Source organism: Heloderma suspectum, chromosome 2, assembly GCF_057233095.1.
Source record: "Heloderma suspectum isolate Gila_16-S chromosome 2, 16-S_ref, whole genome shotgun sequence".
Lineage (NCBI taxonomy): Eukaryota > Metazoa > Chordata > Lepidosauria > Squamata > Helodermatidae > Heloderma > Heloderma suspectum.
In genome coordinates, this window is record NC_139459.1 from 172,849,568 (window position 1) to 172,871,271 (window position 21,704).

The 21,704-nt window shown below is 44.2% G+C and overlaps 1 protein-coding gene across 1 annotated transcript in view; it reads left to right on the forward strand.

Annotated features, from left to right (window-relative positions):
• The first annotated feature begins 5,040 nt into the window (after positions 1-5,040).
• WNK3 (WNK lysine deficient protein kinase 3) overlaps positions 5,041-21,704 on the forward strand; it is a 125,162-nt gene continuing 108,498 nt past the window's right edge. The window contains exon 1 of the mRNA XM_084836117.1: positions 5,041-5,609. Coding sequence (XP_084692243.1) covers positions 5,088-5,609 — 522 coding nt within the window. The 5' untranslated portion in view covers positions 5,041-5,087. The remainder of the gene's footprint in view (positions 5,610-21,704) is intronic.

Consider the following 21,704-nt stretch of genomic DNA (forward strand, 5'->3'; position numbering starts at 1 on the left):
GAATTTACATTTAACAGGTCAAACCTAACAATTAGCCTTCTGCTATTATATTATTTTCTCATTTGGTGACTTCCTTGGCTTTAGTCTGTATTTCAAGATCAACATCGTACTTTTTGTTGGATTGGCAAAATTATATCTCCAGCAGTATATTACTACCAAGTCCTGTTTTTCTATCTATAGTTGTTCTGTGGTAAATTTGTTTCCCCTTAAGAACTGTCATTTTCTCCTCAGTTGCTTCTCTGTTTATGTAAGCGTGGTGGTAGGGGGATTTCTCCCAACTCTTCCCTCCATTTTCAGCCCCCACATCATTCCCAAGGTTCACTCAGCTCTCAGAAGCAGGTTTGTGGGAGGGTACAGGGGGCTGCAGAGCGAAGGGGACACAGGAAATCCCTAGTCCTTGAACATAGGAAGCTGCTGTATACTGAGTCGTATCCTTCATCCATCTAGCCCAGTAGTGTTGAAACTAGTTGGAGCAATGGGTGTCCAGGGTTTCAGGCAGGAGATTTCTCAGCTGTACCTGGAGATGCTGGGGATTGAACTTGGGATCTTCTGCATGCAAAGCATGTGCTCTACCACTGAGCTACAGTCCATCCTACAGCTCTTTTTTGTTGTAGAAGGAACATTTAAAAAAACATATATTCAACAATAAAATAAACGTACTACAATCCTAAAAAGAGGTTTAAAAACTCAGTAAAGTGAGGGGATTAACAATAAGCTCGTTGATTTGGACTTTTAAAAATTCATCTTGTGTTGAATGTAAATTTATTATTTATTTATTATTAAATTTATTAATCGCCCATCTGGCTGGTCACCCAGCCACTCTGGGCGATGTACAACATACAATAAAACAGTTTAAAACAATAAAACTCTACAATAAAAACATTTTCTAAAATACCCTAACCCACCCCAAATGCCTGCCTGAACAACTACGTTTTTAATGCACGACGGAAGCTCATTAAAGAGGGGGCATGACGGAGTTCCCTAGGGAGGGAGTTCCACAGAGTGGGGGCCACCACAGAAAAGGCCCTCTCCCTCGTCCCCACCAGTCTAGCTGTCCTGGCTGATGGGACAGAGAGAAGGCCATCCGAGGCTGATCTTGTTAAGCGGCCTGTCTGGTACTGCTGGAGGTGCTCCTGAAGATAGGCTGGGCCAGAACCATATCGGGTTTTAAAGGTCAAAACCAACACCTTGAATTTGGCCCGGAAAACAACTGGTAACCAGTGCAACTCCTTCAGCACTGGAGTGATGTGATCTCGCCGGCAGCTGCCTTTAATCAGGCGAGCCGCCGCGTTCTGTACCAGCTGCAGCTTCCGAACCGTCTTCAAGGGTAACCCCACGTAGAGCACATTACAGTAGTCTAAACGAGAGGAGACCAGGGCATGTACTACCAATGGGAGCAGATGGTCGGGAAGGAAGGGGCACAGCCGCCGTATCAGATGGAGTTGATACAGCGCTATCCGGCTCACAGCTGACACCTGAGCCTCCATGGACAGCTGGGAGTCCAAAATGACCCTCAGGCTGCGGACCTGGTCTTTCAAGGGTAGCCGTACCCCATTCAACACCAGGTCAACATCCCCTAGCCTCCTCTTGTCTCCTACCAAAAGTACCTCGGTCTTGTCAGGGTTCAGCTTCAGCTTATTCCTCCCCATCCAGCCAGTCACCGTCTCCAGACATTTGGACAGGGATTCTACGGCCAACCTTGGTGAAGATTTGAATGAGAGGTAGAGCTGCGTGTCATCTGCATATTGAAGACACTGCACCCCAAACCTCCTGATGATAGCCCCCAGCGGCTTCACATAGATGTTAAATAGCATCAGGGAGAGGATGGAACCCTGTGGCACCCCACAAGAAAGTGGCCACGGGTCCGAAACCTCCTCTCCCAGTGCTACCCCCTGGTACCTGCCGGAGAGGAAGGACCGGAACCACCGCAATACAGTGTCTCCAATGGCCAACCCCTCCAGGCGGTTCAGGAGGATACCGTGGTCAACGGTATCAAAAGCCGCTGAGAGGTTGAGGAGAACAAGGAAGGAGCATTCACCCCTATCCAGAGCCCTCCTCATATCATCTCCCAAGGCGACCAAGGCCGTTTCTGTCCCATGCCCAAGTCTGAAGCCCGACGGAAATGGGCCTAGATACTCAGTTTCTTCCGAGTGTGCCTTCAACTGCACCGCCACCACCCGCTCAATCACCTTTCCCAAAAATGGCAGATTTGAGACTGGGCGGTTCATAGTAAAAAAGGTTCATAGTGAGTCTGAGTCTCCTGATGGTGCCTTCCCACAGAAGGAAAGTTAGGATATAAGCCTATACCTTGTTTGATATGTAGAGTAACGCCATCTCCAGTAAAAACCTCTCTGCTGATTTTATATCCCCAGATAACTGTTTCCTATGGATTATCACTGTACTAGCAGATTTATGATACAAATATTACATCTCTATTCTTTTTTAATTACCACGTACAATAATTCACCCATCTTGATTCTCAGGTTTCTAGTATAAATTGTGACCTTTAAATGTCTCTTCTGTGTCTAATGTTTGCCCCCTTAGTTTATTTGACTGGCTTTCAGTTTCTGTGTACTCATAGTTAGCTTCTAGCATATCTTTATTTTGAGGACATAAAATACATTCACAAGGGATGTCTTCTGGAACCAAAGTTTCTCAGCACTTGTCGTTTTTTCCCCAGAAAGCTAATGGAGGGCGCAATCCTATGGGGATAGTTGTCCGCCTCTGAACTCAGAGGTGACCAACTATCCGATGCAGGGTGGGCGGAGCACAGAGGGGATGTTCTTCTCTGTGCTCTGGCCACCCTGCATTTGCGGCTACGTGGCCAATTTCGGCTATCTTAGCTGGAGCAGCTCAAAGCTGGAGTGGGGGGAGGTCAGACGGCACATAGGAAGCGTCATACCGGTTCTTCTGCTGTCCTTGCCCCTCCCCACCCCCAGGAACACCCCCTTCTCCCCTGCTTCAGGCTGCTGTTCTGAGCGTGGAGCCGGAGACAAACTGTGCTGCCTACGAGGTGGTGGGGGAGGGGGTGGGGAGGTGGTTTTCTGGGAACTGATCTCAGCGCGCGGGCTCTGAAGTCATTTCTCAAAAACTGAAAAATCCTACTCCTGTCTAGCCACTGCCTAGCAGCCATAGGATTGTGCCCTTAAAGACTGCTTGTTTTTGAAAAACCAAGTATTGCTTCTCCAAAAAATGTTCAAAATTCAAAATAACTCAACCCCTCATATCATGAGAAGGGGCTAGAAATTATGAGATTACTCAAAAGAAATGTTAATTTTTATTTCTCAACCTATGAAATGTATTCCCATTTAATATAGACCTGATCTTTAATTATGACACTTAAAATGTTGCCCAAAAATGAGTCTAGTGGTTGAAGGAAAATAATTCTATTACCCAAAAATGCTTTGTGAGAGTGTTCAAATTTTTTCCCTTTTCTCTTGTGTATATATTTCCTTTTCCTATTTAAAAGACATATTCAAAATCTGCCTTTCCTCAAAGAAGCATTTACTTAGCAGGGACCAGGTCTTTAATCTGTCTTGAAAAGATACTGAGAAGTACTGCAGGCTAGATTCCCATGGATGTGCTGTGATAATAACTTCCTAGGAAGCCACTTCATGATCATCTCAAGTTGTTGGTATGCTGCCTGATAAGGGTCCCAGGCTTTTTTGTTCCTTCCCTTGCTCTTTTTAAGATTAAGGTCTTAAAGTTTTTCTGTAAGATTAAACACTTGATAAAATAGCTTGGAGCAGACATGATTGTTTTGGAAACAAATTATATACGTAAATACTTTTGATTACTTAACTACAAGGAGGAGGATTTTGGCTTGCGCATAGGTGCTGAGTGGATATGCCCTTGTTGCAGCACAGTGCCCTCCACATTTGTAAATAAACTTGGCATATGACTGTAAGTATCTGGAGTGATTTGAATAGAGTCCATTAACTCATCCATTTGCTTGAAGTTTTGTTGCAGTGTGCTGGCTGATTAAATGCGTTTCCATTGAGCAATGGATTTTTTTCTTTTTACATTTGAAAGCTCTTAAAAAACACCAGTCTCAAAACCGCATGCAAAATCCTATGCACTCTGGTCACTGTTAGGTTCATAATACAACATGCCAGCAGGAAATACCAGTTTATCTGGACTTAATTATTAAGCATCTACAATGCACATTCAGAACATAAGAATAAAAGTGCTTCTTTCATTTAATTTATAAAGAGCAATTGTGGTCAGGGCAGGACACAAGGGGAGTGGTGTCTGAAAAGCTGTTAACTGGTTTCTGTTTTTCTGAGGCAGTATATGTAGAAACATTAGGATTTTTGGTTAAGAGACAGGGGGTTGTGTACCTTGTTTCCCTACTGTTGTCACCTTGGGCAGCCTCTGTGCATGTATATCTTTCCTTCCACTTTTTTCTGTTAGAACGCTTTCTGCATGGAGGCAGTTGTTAAAAAACGTTTTCATATAGTGCCTGGTATGACGAGGCTACAGTCTAAGTATCCCACAATGGTGGGAGTCCTGCTTATTGCTTAGGCACTGGTAATACTATATAATACAAGTAATAAAATGGGAGATGACAGATGGGAAGTGGTATGTGAGAACTTTAGCATTCAGCAGCTTTGACAGTTGGGTGAATTAATTTACAATTGTTAAGTTTAAGGGGATGGAAGGGGAGGAGAGATCTAGGCTAGCAAATTCCATTCATATGTCAAACAGTCACGGGCTTTGTATACAGTATTATTACATGATATGATGTTAAGATATTGAAACTAATATTATATATAATGTGATCTATATGACATGTAACTTTCGAAGTTCAACAATAAAAAAGTTTAGCTGAAAAAGCTAGCTTTGTGTGTCTGGGATTAAGAAACGCTGGGCTAATAAACGGAACCCTGCATTTTTGGTGACTGCTTTGTATTTCACCTTCTAAAATGATCCTGTTTCCCCTCCCCTCCCTCTTGTTACAGGTTGCTATGGGAATCTTATGATAATTTGAGAGGAAGTAAGTCCCAGTAACATTGCAGTTACTCATGATGTGCCTGAAGTGAAGAGGAAACACTTAACATATCCAAGTGCCAAGGCTCTGCTGTGTCATGGCTACGGACTCTGGGGAATCAGCCAGCACAGAGGAATCGGAGAAACCTGATGGAGTTTCTTTGGAATGTAGGGACCCCTCTGTTGATGCTGCTTTGACCATGGAGGCCAGGACCAAAGAGGGTGTCAATGCACCTGCCTCTGGAGCAACTACAGAGAGGAAAAGGTTTTTCCGAAAGAGCGTGGAGATAATGGAGGATGAAAAAGTCTTGGAACCCACTCCAAGGGATGAACAAGAGCCATTCATAGTGGATGACCAGAGGATGTCCCACCTCTCTGCCAGCACCCTGGTGGCAGGACAGGAAGTCAAAAATGAGCATGGCTCGAAGGTGAATTTGGAAGCCTTGAAGGAAAGGACCAAGAAAGAGATAGAGGAGGAGGCAGAGATGAAAGCTGTGGCTACATCACCAGGTGGAAGGTTTCTGAAATTTGACATTGAGCTGGGGAGAGGGGCCTTCAAAACGGTCTTCAAGGGTCTGGACACTGAAACCTGGGTAGAGGTCGCTTGGTGTGAACTGCAGGTTAGTGTAAAGGAGTTCCATCAGTCACTCATATATGTCTATATCTGTGTGGTGCTTAGAAAGGTTGATTTCATCCAACTGTTGAGAGTTACCTTGGGAGTGTCTAGAACTACCTGGCTAGCTTGATCATACTGCAGAATGTGGGCTGTGGTTCCTAATACAGGATCTAGCAGCTTGTATGGAACCTTGAGAAACATAAGTATGCTTTTCTAAAAAGAGCAAGCTGTTAGTCCTCATGGTTACAGATAAGAACATATGGCAGTTAAATGGCATTCTGTTAAATGCTTAGAAACCAGAGAGAATCTGTAGTTGTTGGGGCACAGATCCCAGTCTTTCCACTAGTTCTCACATTTGCAAATCATTACTACTTCTGAAGTGTTAACAGTTTTGACACTTTTTACTCAGGTCATGACACAAACTGAGGAAGTATTCAAATCATGCACTGCCAATTTCCCCTCCCCAAACAAAATCCCAAGTAAAGAAATCATACAATTAAGTAAAACATGATTGTTAAGTACCATTGTGCAAATTGTCAACAATTTGTTCTAATTGCAGAACTGGATTTTGCTGTAGTTTCAGATTATTTTTAAAGCACAGAATTTCACTCCCCCTGGCTACGTTCCTTTCCTTTGTTAGAACCTCATCTGAGTTGGAATTCTTTTGTATAATGCTTTCATATATAAGTTGTATAATGCAATCTCATATTGAGAATATCACAGAATAGCAAGCAATTTCTTTCTTACCAGTTCAGAAACCAATGGAATTAATCAATTTATGGGGGGTTTTGGAAATAAGTGCAGGAAATAATTGCTTAAATATATGGTTTATGTATGGTTTCCAAGTGGTCTAAGCAGACATTGCTTATCAATTGAAGTATCATATACCTTCCAACTATTTTCTTAGTGTGATGCTCACCCAGTGATGGGAATGTGTGTGGAGATGTGGCCATAAAGCTGGACTGAGTTCATGGGCAAGTGCCCGCTCGAATTTCCCTTCTCTTCTAGGCTTAGGCCACCTTTGTTTTCTTTGTTTTCTTTGCCTTCTTGCTTTCTCCCTATGTTCATCCCTTGGGTCCTTAGCTTTTATCCTCTGATGTATGTTACACCCTTGTTCAGTCCCCAGCCTCCTTCCCATCTTTTCTTCAGTCCTATTCAGCTACCTGTTGCTATGGCCATCTTAGGAAGAGGCCTACCAAATGTTGGGATCATATTTGTAGAAGCATTGCCTTTGGAGGGATGAGTCCTTGCATAATGAACAGAGGCTGTTCCTTGAGAATGTGTCCCTCTTTCTCCAGGTCCTGTACTGCCAGTCACTTGACTTTTACAGACAGTAGCTCTTCTATTGTTGCTCACCTTGGTGTGTTGATACTCATTCTTGAACCTTTACTTCCTTCAAAGCCTGTTAAGCATGACAGTTGTTGCCCCTTAATTTTTTAAACATGCAGATAGGTCAGAGATGCAGGTGAGGATTGGTGTAATGGCTGCTATGAGTGTCACAAAGGTGCTGCTTTTTTCCTAGTGCAGGGGAAGGAGTCCTCTTTTTGCATGTTCAATTCCTAGGGGAAAGGGATATTTGTAGTGCCTTCTCCTGTCTCTCTCTCTCAGGTTGCCTTCCCCTCTCACTCAGGGTTCAGATGGCACTGCTTTCTCCCACAGAATGTCCAGATGCAAAGGAGGAGGGGCTCCTGTTCCTTTAATAGTTGTATGTAGAAGAAGGAATTTTGGAAGGTGCAGGGATGACAAAAACTCAAAACAATTAAAGGTACAGAAATTCTGTTCTCCTTTGCAACTTGCACCCGTGCTGGCAAAGCATTCTGGAGGAGGAGGAGGGAGACAGACAGACAGACTTCTGGAGTAGGGGGGTATTAAAAGTCGATTAGAGAAATTCATGGCTGATAGGTCTATCAAAGGTTATTAGCCATGACAGCTAAAACAAGAATCTACAGGATCAAAGATTTCTGAATACCAGTTCCTGGGGGATAACAGCAGGGAGAACTATTGTCTCCTGATGAATCCCTTGAAGCAACTGGCTGGCCACTGTGGCAAATAGGTTGTTTAATTAGATTTGATACAGTTGGACTCTTATGATGATCTTATAGGAGATTAGATTATTTAGCATCTCCATTGGTAGCTACTTGCTTGTTCAATAATACTAATTGGACATGTACTACTCCTCTTAGCAAGTTAGTCTTTAAGCCCCATTCTTCTCTTCATAATTTTCTGTCTTTCTCTAGGTGGATTTGCCTATTGTCCCCCTGGTAGTCATGCTTTGGAACAGATAACTGTAATAGTGAATAGCAGGTAAATGCATTAGAAAGACCATTCAAAGGGAAAGTACCATTTTAAAGTAAGCTAGGTCATTACTTGTGTTTTCTTTGTTATGGAAAATTGAGTTGAGCTGCTATGATTCAAAAAACAGTGTGTGGTTGTTGTTTTTCCTCATATAACCATCAGTGGGTGGCGGAATAACTATTGTATGCCTAATAATTGGTTTAATCTCCTCCACAGCTAGTTCAGCCTAAGCTTGTCAGAATTTTCCATGCCATATATCTAAACAGTTCCTCTGCAGTGGTGGCTGAGTTTAAAGCAAACCTTGTGCTGTGTTGCTTTATCAGTTACAACAGTCATTGATCTGCCACTGTAATCTATACCCTTTCCTCCAGTGTTATGTTGTTGTTGTTCAGTCGTTCAGTCGTGTCCGACTCTTCGTGACCCCATGGACCATAGCACGCCAGGCCTTCCTGTCCTGCGCTCTCTCCCAGAGCGTGCTCAAGTTCATATTCATTGCATCCGTGATGCTATCTAGCCATCTCATCCTCTGCCGTCCCCTTCTCCTTTTGCCTTCAGTCTTTCCCAGCATCAGGGTCTTTTCCAGGGAGTTTTCTGTTCGCATTAGGTGGCCAAAATATTGGAGCTTCAGCTTCATTATCTGTCCTTCCAATGAGCACTCAGGGTTGATTTCCTTTAGGATGGACTGATTTGACCTCCTTGCAGTCCAGGGCACTCGTAAGAGTCTTCTCCAGCACCACAGTTCGAAAGCATCAATTCTTCGGCGCTCAGCCTTCCTTATAGTCCAGCTCTCACAGCCATACATTACTACTGGGAAAACCATAGCTTTGATTAGACGGACCTTTGTCGGCAAGGTGATGTCTCTGCTTCTTACTATGCTGTCTGGGTTGGCCATAGCTTTCCTCCCAAGGAGCAAGCGTCTTTTAATTTCATGGCTACAGTCACCATCTGCGGTGATCTTGGAGCCCAAGAAAGTAAAATCTGTCACTGCTTCCATTTCTTCCCCTTCTATATGCCAGGAAGTGATGGGGCCAGATGCCATGATCTTAGTTTTTTTAATGTTGAGTTTCAAACCAGCTTTTGCACTCTCCTCTTTCACCCTCAACAAGAGGCTCTTGAGATCCTCTTCGCTTTCTGCCATTAGGGTGGTATCGTCTGCATATCGGAGGTTGTTGATAATTCTCCCAGCAATCTTAATTCTGACCTCTGATTCATCCAACCCGGCATTTCTCATGATGTACTCTGTATATAAGTTAAATAAGCAGGGTGACAATATGCAGCCTTGTCGTACTCCTTTCCCAATTTTGAACCAATCGGTTGTTCCATGTCTGGTTCTTACTGTTGCTTCTTGACCCTTGTACAGGTTTCTCAGGAGACAGGTAAGGTGGTCTGGTACTCCCATCACTTTCAGAATTTGCCACAGTTTGTTGTGATCCACACAATCAAAGGCTTTAGCGTAGTCAATGAAGCAGAAATAGACGTTTTTCTGGAATTCTCTTGCTTTCTCCATGATGCAGCGAATGTTGGCAATTTGATCTCTAGTTCCTCTGCCTCTTCGAAACCCAGCTTGTACTTCCGGTAGTTCTCGGTTCGCATACTGCTGAAGCCTAGCTTGTAGGATTTTGAGCATCACCTTGCTGGCATGTGAAATGAGCGCAATTGTGCGGTAGTTTGAACACTCTTTGGCGTTGCCCTTCTTTGGAATTGGAATGTAAACTGACCTTTTCCAGTCTTGTGGCCACTGTTGAGTGTTCCAGATTTGTTGGCATATTGAATGCAGCACTTTAACAGCATCATCTTTTAGGATTTTAAATAGCTCAGCTGGAATACTGTCATCTCCGCTAGCTTTGTTGTTACTAATGCTTCCTAAGGCCCACTTGACTTCACTCTCTAGGATGTCCGGCTCAAGTTCAGTGACCGCACTATCATGGCTATCAGGGACATTCAGATCTTTCCTGTATAGTTCTTCTGTGTATTCTTGCCACCTCTTCTTAATCTCATCTGCTTCTGTTAGGTCCCTGCCTTCTTTGTCCTTTATCATGCCCGTCTTTGCACAAAACATTCCCTTGAGATCTCCAATTTATACCGAGAACATTAAAGGACCCTTTTAGCAGGATTGTTTGTTTGAAGGATCTTAAATATGATATTGGGTGTGAATTTCACTTAGTATGTTAGTTATTGAGACCTACATTTAAATCTGTTTATTTGAAAATAAGCCCTCTTGGAAGCAATGGAAATGAAAAACATTGCCAGGTGTATTTTTAACTGTTTGATTACTGTATGGTGATTGAACAGAGGAATTTCTTTCAGGACTTTCTGGTCCTCAAACTTATGAAAAGCATTTAACTGAGGTCTTAGTTGTGCAATCCACCGCAAGTACCATTGGTCTGCAAAGTTATTTGGCTCCTTTCTTAAAATATAAATTTCGACTCTGAACGCTTGCTGTGGTAGCAGATTCTATAGCTGATCACCCCTCTGTGAAGAATGTTTTCCCTGCTCCCCTCCCCCAGATTGTTTCAGAGGGTAGAACATTATTGGGAAACCCAGGTTCTATTCCTGGCTTTGGTATTACTTTGCTGTGTGACTTTGGAATATGTCCTTTCTCTTTGCCCCATCAGTAAATAGTGGATGGCAATACTAATTAATCTTTGCAAAAAGATGTAAGTCTTCTTGTAAAATTCAATATGAAAAGTGCTGTATAACCTTTAGTTAAATGTTTTGATAGAGATGACCATTCCTGAGTAGGGAGATTAGTAATGCTACACTCTGTCTTCTCAGCATTTGCAAGGGCTGCTTTAACTTTATCAGCCTTAATAACTCATTGTCCACTTTACTGTCAGAGTCTGTTTTAAATCCATCTTAAACTTTACCCCAGAAACTCTCCATACTAATCCTTCTTTCCCTGTGTGCATTGCAGGTAAGGAAGTAATCAAGTCAAATTATGCACCATAGCACTGAGAGGTTTAAACCCAGCTCCTGGCAAGTCAGGGGAAGGGGGAGCAGGGTCCTGTAAGCAAGGCAAAGATTGGTAAGGTGGAGACCATGGAAAGGCAGTGGGCAATGAGACCCCCTTGTGTAGAATAAGGCATAATGGTCCTAGAATATGGTCTGAAGGCACATAATGCAGCAACCTGCCTGAACTTAAGAAGGTTTGGATTTGGTTAGTGCCTGGATAGGTGACTGCCTGGGAGCCATGTGTGTGCCACCTCAAGCTCCACCATGGAAGGAAGATGGGATGTAAAATAAAAATAAATAAATAAATAAATAAATACATACATACAAAATAAATAAAAGTGAGCTTCAATTTGAAGCTTTTATAGTTTGGGCCTATCTGGCCTGTTGTTCTTCAGATGTCTCCTTTGCTGATTTGTGTGGCTATCTTGTAGTTCTGTCCTGTGTGCACTATCACCAAGCTCTAGTCAAGACTATCCCTACCTGATATTTCTCAGACCCCATGTTCAGGACCTGCTGTGGGCTTGAGTCCTGATGCAGATTCATTTAAGAAAAGGTTCTCTGACAATGAGGCAAGTTACTTCAGAAATAATTCTTGCTGTTCCCCTGTATGTGTCCATACTCTCCAATAGTGAACCCTTCTAAGGGCCAAATAACACAATGCTAAATACGTTATTGTAATTGCTTGAATCTGTTAAAAACATAAGTAACAGCTTCTAGGTTGTCCAATCAGGATTGAGACCATATTGTGTGGATTTAACCCGCAGTCCTAATGAATTTTCCCCTCCTCTGAAACTACTAGTCCTGGGAGGGAAGCTCCCATAAGAGGTGGAGGGAGAAATGAGTCCTGTGTTATACATTCCACACATGCACTCCATTTAATTAATTACTTCCTGGTTTTTTTTTAATTTGCAACATTTATATACTGCTTCACATCTATACAGATTCCAGAGTGGTGAACAATAAAAGAGAAAAGGAATAAAACACAATATTAACAATTATGTTTAAAACACAGTACCGATAAAAACTGTGGCTGGTCAGCTGGGGAAGGCTTGTTGAAATAAATATGACTTCCCCAGAAAGGGAGCCACCACACTGAAGGCTTTACTTTGGGTGGATTCCAACCAGGCCATAGGGCCATGCAGAACCACCAGGAGCGCCTCATCTGATGACCTCAGTGACTGGGCATGTTGGTAAGGGAGAAGGACCTCTCTCAAATTTGCCATTGTTTGCCATTACATTGCTGTTACATTACATTGTTTGCTATTACCATTGTTTGCCATTACATCCAGACCAGCAAACTATGCTTTAAATACAGTGTTGCTCAAACACTCATCTGCTCATGCTACGGGACTTTTCCTTGCTCTCTTCTCCCTCCTGCAGCCCCCGCGCCACCTCCCGGACCCCTTCCAAATCTGCTCTGGAGGCTCCCCGATCCTCCAGAGCAGATGTGGGAGGGATGCCAGGTGAGGGGGAAACAATTTCATCCACTAGCAGACAGTCAGGGTTGGATACAAACCCTAGCTTGCCCTACAAACCAGGCTTTGATCTTGGTTTGGAGGGTAAGCACAAACCATTGTGTGTTTTTATGTTTGTCTGTTTTTTTTTTAAATTACCCCACCTTTCAACGACAAGGCCTTCAAAGTGGCTTGGTCTATAGATTTTGCAGGGATCCATCTTACTATTTGACATCTACATGAATCTGGTAGGAGAGATAATCTGGAGATCTGGGGTGTGGTGTCATCAGTATGCTGATATTAGAGTTGGCTGTTTCTCCTTTCCATCACAAGTTAGGCTGGTGTATCAGCTGTGCCTATTTTTGGAAAGGAGAAACCTGGCCTTGTTCACTTTGGAAAGGGGAAACCTGGCCATGCCTTATTTACAAGTTTGAATTCTTGCAATGTGCTGTATGTGGGACTGCATTTGAAATGTGTTTGGAAACTTCAGCTAGTCCAGAATGTGGCAATGAGAGCTTTAGCTGGAGCCAGAGTTTTGGAGGATGTGATTATACTGCTATTCCATTTGTACTGGCTGTTAGTTCATTTCTCAGCCCAGTTCAGTGTTCTTAAAACCCTGAATGGCTTAGGGCCAGTTTACTTGAAGGATATAAGAACATAAGGACAGCCATGCTGGATCAGACCAAAGGCCTATCTAGTCAAGCATTTTGTTTGCACAGTGGCCAAATAGATGTCCACAGGAAGCTCACAAGCAGGACATGAGCGCAGCATCACCCCCCTCCCGCTTGTGTTCCCCAGCAAGTGCCATGCAGAGGCATACTGATACAGGAGAAGATACACAGCCATCATGACCAGTAGCCATTGATAGCTTTATCCTCCATGAATATGTCTAATCTTCTTTTAAAGCCATCCAAGTTGGTATCCATTACTACATCCTGTGAGCAAATCCCATAGTTTAATTATGCACTAAAGTGTAAAGAAGTAGTTCCTTTTATCTGTCCTGAATCTCCCACCATTCAGCCTCATTGGATGACCCCAGGTTCTAGTACTTCTCCACATTATGCATAACTTTATATATTTCTGTCATGTTCCCCTTACTCAACTTTTTTTCTAATCTAAAAAGCCCCAAGCATTGTAATGTTTCCTCACAGGGGAGTAGCTCCAACCTCTTGATCACGTTGGTTGCCTTTTTCTGCATCTTTTCTAACTCTACAATATATTTTTTTAAGGTGTGGTGACCAGAACTGTACACAGTATTCCAAGTGTGGTCGCACTTTAAATTTGTATAAGAGCATTATGATATTGACAGTTTTATTTACAATTCTTTTCCTAATTATGCCCAATATGGAATTTGCCTTTTTCACAGCAGCTGCATACTGGGTTGACGCTTTCATCAAGCTACTGGGATCCTGCTACCCAGCTACATATCAAACTTTTCTCTTTAACAGTGAGGGCTGGATTAATGCCAAGATTGATGACACAGTGGGCAAGATGTAGAAGCACAACATTGTGGTGTGATGCATGTTTGTGGCTCAGCAAAAATAACTCAGCTGGCAGAGGGGGTCCTCTCAGCATTCTGTGCCCCATGTGCTGGGGGCACAGGCTTCCTGTTAGTACATTAGTACTGTTTGTTTGAGTCAGATATTCCCAAGCATCAACTTTCTGTTATCATTTGGGGACTCTGCACCATGTTATGAAAGGACCATGAAAGGACCATGTTATGGTCCTGTCAGCCCTGATGCCTTCGATTCCCTCTGTGGTACCGGTGACTCTTCTGCACTTGTAACTCTGCCATTTAAGGATGCAAGAAAAACCCTGCTAGAGCAGACCAAAGGTGGATCCAGTCTAGCATTCTGTTTCCAAAGTGATCAACCAGATGCTTATGAAAAGCCCACAAATAGGACATGAGTTTTCTTCTCTGGCCTTACTTAAGGCTTCTGAAGTAGGGAAAGTGGTGTCTTCAAGCCCTGAGGGCAATACAACTCTGAATTGTCTTTTGACATGGATGAAGCAGGCCAAATTATTATTCTCCTACAGAGGACACCAGGATGTATGTGGTACTGCTCCTGTGGATGGCCAAGTCTCTCAGGTTGTAGATAAAATTACTTCTGCTGCTTGTGCAGGATCTGGGTCCCACTTGTTCCATGTTGATGTGGCTTGCCTTATTGCCATTTCAGTGTTGTCAGCTTTATTTGAGGGAGCCATGGGACCAACCTTCTTCTCTGCCACGCATTCCTGGGAGGCTTGAGAACCTGTACAAAATACAGCAGAGAGCTATGGCTTCCCGCTTAAACATTTGGTCCTGAGCTCTGGAATTATGGAAGCCACTCAGAGGAAGCTGCGGCAAAGCCTTATTTGGCTTCAATAGATTTAGAGTGACCATCATGGGTAGGAAGGAGCTCTGCATTGCAAACTGCCAGGCCTTCATGTCCCATTATCAGCTTTTCCCCCCTGCTCATGAATGGTTGGGGACTGAGTGACCACAGTACCCATGAGGCACGTGATTGAGTTTTCATTTTTCCCTAATGGTGTTTTTTTCCTACTCAGTATCTCCTTCCCTCCATTAGCAAAGGAAATCAAAATCCTTCCCCCAGGGAAACAGTTAAATTGGTGTCATGCTGCCTTGGGTGCCATTTTTTGGTAGAAATGTGGGGTACAAATCAAATAAATAAATAAATAATGGTAATAGTAAAAGTGCCCTTTGACTTGGAGATTTTTATTTAAAATATTTTGGCCCATCCTAGGTCTTCAGGGCATCAGTGTTCATATGGTTCCAGATATTGAGGATGATCACATCTCCAACATCCTTCCTTTCCTACATGTTGGGGCATGGTTCTCTTTTGGTAACTGATGATGACAGATCTTCATGGCAGTGGACCAAGTCACAGCAGCAGGCTTAGCCTCCAGTGCTTTGTGAGATTGAGGGTATGTGCAGAATTCATGATAAGGAGATTAAGTAGATTACATTTGTTTGTGCTCATCTGCCCTCTGGCATAGCTCAAACCCCTTATTGGTTTGCTCACAGAAGTAGCTCTTGGGACTGACTAGCTGGCTGGCTGGAACCAGAAGCTGTTGGGCTGATAGCTCCCTTCCTGTGCTTTAGTATGAACCTATTGTGGCACTGCTTTCTCAGCTTCTTCCTTTTGTAGGTACACTATTGGATCAGATACCTTTTCTGTCTCTGAAATGCCTCATTCTGCCACAGGTCTGCCACTCCCTCTGGTAGACAGTTCCTGACAATTTGCTCTGTGGGGTCCTTTTTATTCCATGGTTTCCTGCAGCCATAGCCACCACCAGTGATTCACCATTTTATGCTACATGGTCCAAGGCCCTTAAGATGTCCACATTCCTCAATGCCTTTGGGAATATGCCATACATATGGCCACCAGCTTGTGACAACTGCCCCTGACATAAATAAATACCATGGCATGGGACCAAGGACTCCCCAGGCCTACATGTCCAAGCTTAAACTTGTAAGCATACAAAATTACATCACTCCTATTGTGGTTGACCTGTAGGTAAGAATTATGACTTGGTAGATCAGCTTGTTTGGATGGGATGCTGATCCTGTGGGTGGTCCAGTATCTGTTTTGCTTCTGGGAATTACTTCAAACAGACAGCTTTGCCTCCTCTTCCAACAAACAATATCATTGGTTCCTTAGCCATGGACTATTGGTTATTGCAGGATGCATTCCTTTTCAGATGGGATGAGCATCTCCATTTACTTATGTCTTAGATCCTGTTGATATTGAGGATAGTTATAAGGATAAGGTGGGACAAGATGGACTGCATTCTTACCACCCTGTGGTGGCTGAGAGAGCAGTGGTTCACAGCCAATACAACTGATGTCCCCTGCCAGAGACTTCAGGTCTTCCCTCATTGGGATAGACAGCGGATTTTCCATCCCAGTGTCCTTAATCTCAAGCCAATGGCTTTGCATATCTGACCCTGCCATGCTTCCCAGGCAAGGTAGAATAGAACGCAAACCATCCACACATTGTTGCAATATGTCCTCATTCACACAGATTTAGATGGAGAGCCATGCCAATGGGGCTTCTTCTTAGAGTTTCCAGTTAGATTTAAAAAGCATTCAGCTCGATACTTTTTAGTAGCTGCTACCCAGTGCTCTGGACTTCCTGTGGGACAATTTCCACCCTTTTGAGACTCAGAACAGACAACTGAATTGAATTGAGGGGGTGTGGCCTGAGTACTCCCAGCAGCTGTGTGGGCGGGAAGTTTCAGTCTGTTTCCCGCCTCCCAGCTGAGTAGAGCAGAAGAAGCTGCTCCAGCTGGTCTAGGGACTACAGAAGCAAGCAAGCTCCCAGAGAGCGAGCGTTCAGAGCGAGCAAATAGGGAGAGCAAATGGAAGGTGGCCAGGGGAGTTGCAGTGGAAGAGGAGATAAAGGCAAAGAGGTAAGTGGGCTGAAGTAAGCCCAGGGGCTGTCCTTTTCCTTCTGAGTGGCTGTGAGCTCACCGGGTGCTCCTGAGAGCTCCAATTGAATTGAAGGGATGTGGCCTGAGTAGTCCCAGCAGCTGTGTGGGTGGGAAGTTTCAGTCTGTTTCCCGCCTCCTTGCTGAGTAGAGCAGAGGAAGATGCTCCAGCTGGTCTAGGGACTATAGAACCAAGCAAGCTCCCAGAGAGCAAGCAATCAGAGTGAGTGAACATGGAGAGCAAACAGGAGTTGGCCAGGGGAAGTCAAGGGGGAGGCTCCTAACATTTTTATTTTATTTTATTTTAAACATTTTTATTTATTTATTTTTCTTGTAACACACACTTCCATACCAGTGGGACTCTGTTTTTAACCTCCAGTGAGTAGAGGACCAGGCACAGGCTACTCTACTAGCTAGACACAAAAAGGGAAAAGAGGCTATGGTAGGACAAGACTCTCCAGTGGTGGTGACCTGCAAGGAGTGTACAGTGTTTGTTTTCTTGCCTGAGAACAACATGGCCTACACGTGCAAGTTGATCACATTGCTGGAAGAAAAAGTAAGAGGACTGGAGCGGCGACTATCGACCCTCCAGAACACGAAGAGTTCTTGGACAGAACGGTGGAACTACAGCAGCAAAGTAGAAGACCAGACACTTGAAGAGCAACAGCAAGCTGAGGCAGAAGAGGGAAATGCTGAGGTGAGGAAAAATGCAGTAGAGGATACTCCTTGGAAAAGGGTGACAGGAGTAGAAGAACTAGAAGCCATTCTATACCAGTGGAAGCAGTGGAGCTATGGAACCATTTCCAGGTACTTGAGGATGAGACTGGAGGACAGCCTGCAGAGGAAGAATTACAGGGGAACCTGCACAAGAGAGAGCAAGAGGCTGAAGGTCAGTCAAGCAGAGGCGATGAAACCCAGGCCTACAACAACAAAAAGAGAAGAGGAGGAGTAGTGGGAGACACCTTGCTGCGTGGGATCGAAACCCAAGTATGTCGTGAAGACCTGTGGACTCGCCAGGTATGCTGTCTCCCAGGAGGATGGATTAGAGACATGACTGAAGGGTTGCCTGCACTCATAAAGCCCACTGACAGGGTATCCTTTTCTTCTTATCCATGTGGGAACAAATGATACCGCCAAGCGGAGCTACGAAGAAATCACTTCAGACTTTGAGGCTTTGGGAAGGAAACTGAAGAACTTTGGGGCCCAGATAGTTTTCTCATCCATCCTTCCAGTAGTTAGAAGAGGGATAGAAAGGGAAAGAAAAATACTCTGGGTGAATAACTGGCTAAAAGGTGGTGCCGACGAGAGAGATTTGGATTCTGGGACCATGGGCTATACTTCCTGGAAGATGGACTGTTGGCAAGGGATGGGTTGCACCTCACAAAGGCTGGGAAGAATGTGTTTGGCCACAGCATGAAGAACTTCATCAGGAGGGCTTTAAACTGAATCCTACGGGGAAGGGAGATGTAAAGTTGAGGTAACAATGGAGAAAGGCTCATGCACCGCAACGGAGAGAACAGCTCTAATAGCACCCAATAATAGTCTTCAGAAACATATAGGAAGAAAGCCAGACTATGAAGCACATGGTCTTCGATGTCTATATACTAATGCCCAGAGTATGGGAAACAAACGGAACGAACTTGAACTCTTAATACAGGAGGGAAATTATGACTTGATAGGTGTAACTGAGACCTGGTGGGATGACTCTCATGACTGGAATACAGCAATTGAAGGAGATAACTTGTTCAAAAAGAACAGGAGGAACAGAAAGGGAGGTGGGGTTGCACTATACATACGTTAAAAATACATATCTCTGCACAGAAATACAGGAGGATGAGCTTGGTAGCCCCATCGAGTGCATCTGGGTTAAAATAAATGGAGCAAAGAATAAAAGGAACATGGTGGTCAGAGTCTACTACCGGCCACCCAATCAAGGAGAAAATGAAGATGAAACTTTTGAAAAGCAAATAGCCAATGTTTCAAGGAAGCATGATATAGTAGTAATGGGGGACTTCAGTTTCCCCGATATTTGTTGAGAGACAAATTCTGCAAAACATGGCCCCTCCAGGAAATTCCTGACTTGTGTGGCGGATAACTTCCTCCTACAGAAAGTGGAGGAAGGAAGTAGAGGATCGGCTATCCTTGACTTGATCCTAACTAACAGAGATGACTTAGTGAATAAAGTAGCAGTTACAGGAACTCTGGGGGAAAGCGACCATATTATACTTGAGTTCTTGGTTCTAAAGGAAGTGAAAGCCGAGTGTAGCCAAACGCGTACCCTGGATTTTACAAAAGCCAATGTTAATAAACTCAGAACAATGATAAGTAAGGTCCCATGGCAAGCGACTCTAACGAGTAAAGGAGCCCAAGATGGGTGGGAGTTTTGAAAAAAAGGAAATTCTAAAGGCACAATTACAAACAATTCCAACAAGAAAAAAAGGCGGAAGACAACAGAAGAAGCCAATGTAGCTTCACAAAAAGCTTAGAGAAGACGTGAAAACAAAAAAGGACACATATAGGAAGTGGAAGGAAGGCCAAGCTACAAAGAAAAAGTACAGGCAGGTAGCACAGAATTGCAGGGATAGTGTCAGGAAGGCTAAAGCTGAGAACGAGCTGAGGTTAGGGAGGGATGCTAAAAGCAGCAAAAAGGCTTTCTTCAGATATGTGCATAGTAAAAGACAGAGGAAAGAAATGGTGGTTCATCTATTAAATAAGGATGGCAAAATGATAACAGATGACAAAGAGAAGTCAGAAGTGCTCAGTTCCTACTTCGGCTCAGTTTTCTCCCCAAAGAGGGTCTATGACCCCCCTGGCAAAGGCAAAGTAGAGGCTGAAGGGGCAGGATTGCAGCTCGAGATTGATAGGCATATGGTCAAGGAACACCTCATTACTTTGAATGAGTTCAAATCTCCAGGGCCAGATGAACTGCATCCTAGAGTAATAAAGGAACTGGCAGAAGAACTCTCAGAACCACTGTCTATTATCTTTGAGAAATCATGGAGGATAGCTGGTGCCAGATGACTGGAGGAGGGTTAATGTTGCCCCTATCTTCAAAAAGGGCAAAAAGGAGGATCCTGGGAACTACAGACCAGTCAGTCTGACATCAATCCCTGGGGAAATTCTGGAGCAGATTATAAAGCAAGCAAGGTAAGCACCTTGAAAACAATGCAGTGATGACTCGAAGCCAACATGGATTTGTCAAGAACAAGTCCTGCCAGACGAATCTGATCTCATTTTTTGATCAAGTAACCGTCCTTGTGGACTGTGGGAATGCTGTGGACATAATATATTTTGACTTCAGCAAAGCTTTTGACAAAGTGCCCCATGATATCCTGATGAGCAAACTAGCTCAAAGTGGGCTAGATGAAACAATGATCTGGTGGATCCACAGTTGGCTACAGAATCGGACTCAAAGAGTGCTTATCAATGGGATCTTCTCAAATTGGGGAGAGATGTCAGGGTGGAAACTGAGCCAGTAGAGCCCCGAGCAGTTCTGATTCTGAGGAGGATCAGCAATCCGTGGGAGAGGAGCTCGCTCATCTCTCACAAGCACAGCAGCTGGCAGAGATTCCTCCTGCCAGCATTCCTGGGATAGATAGTGACCCTGGCAGTGAGAGAGCGCTGGAGGGGGGCTGGCTGGATGCTCGGTGCAGACGCAGGGAGCGACGACAGATGGAGGGCGCGGAAAGGAGGCGTAGTGCTCATTTGGCACACAAACAACGGTTGCGTCCCGAGGACCCAAGGGAAAGAGGGAGGATCTCTCCCTAGCCCATAAGTTCAGGGTCTTCCCGTGGTTCTCCTTCAAACGGGGACCAACTGCCTTACCTGGAGCTTAGGCTACTATGCTATCTTTCCCCAGTGCTGTTCCTTGCTTTGTCGCTAGTGATTAGTGTCTGAAAGAGTCATAAAGGAATAAAGTCTCGGAAAGCATTCCTCGTCGTCTGTGTCCTGAGTTGGCTATTGGTGGAGACTGCAAGAGGCAGCTAGGGCGCTCCTGACAAGAGGTAATGAGCAGGGTACTGCAGGGCTCAGTCCTGGGCCCAGTGCTCTTAAATATTTTTATTAATGACTTGGAGGAGGTGGTGCAGGGAATGCTGATCAAATCTGCAGATGACACAAAATTGGGTGGGATAGCTAATACCCTGGAAGACAGAAACAAAATTCAAAGTGATCTTGATAGATTGGAGCACTGGGCAGAAAACAGCAGAATGACATTTAATAGGGATAAATGCCAAGTTCTGCACCTCGGAAAAAGAAACCAAATGCACAGTTACAAGATGGGGGATACTTGCTTCAGCAACACCAGAAGTGAGAAGGATCTTGGAATTGTTCTCGATCACAAGCTGAATATGAGCCAACAATGGGATGTGGCTGCAAAAAAGGCAAATGCTGTTTGGGGCTGCATTAATAGAAGCATAGCTTCCAAATCCCGGGAAGTACTAGTTCCCCTCTACTCAGCACTGGTTAGACCTCATCTGGAGTACTGTGTCCAGTTCTGGGCACCACACTTTAAGAAGGATGCAGACGAGCTGGAGAGGGTTCAGAGGAGGGCAACAAAGATGATCAGGGGACTGGAAACAAAGCCCTATGAGGAGAGACTGAAAGAACTGGGCATGTTTAACCTTGAGAAGAGAAGACTGAGGGGAGATATGATAGTGCTCTTCAAGTACTTGAAAGGTTGTCATAGAGAGGAAGGCCAGGATCTCGATCATCCCAGAGTGCAGGACACGGAATAATGGGCTCAAGTTACAGGAAGCCTGAACATCAGGAAAAACTTTCTGACTGTTAGAGCATTATGACAGTGGAACCAATTACCTAGGGAGGTGGTGGGCTCTCCCACACTGGAGGCATTCAAGATGCTCTGACTTGGATTCCTGCATTGAGCAGGGGGTTGGACTCGATGGTCTTATAGGCCCCTTCCAACCCTACTGTTCTATGATTCTATGAACTCATGCATACAGTCAGGG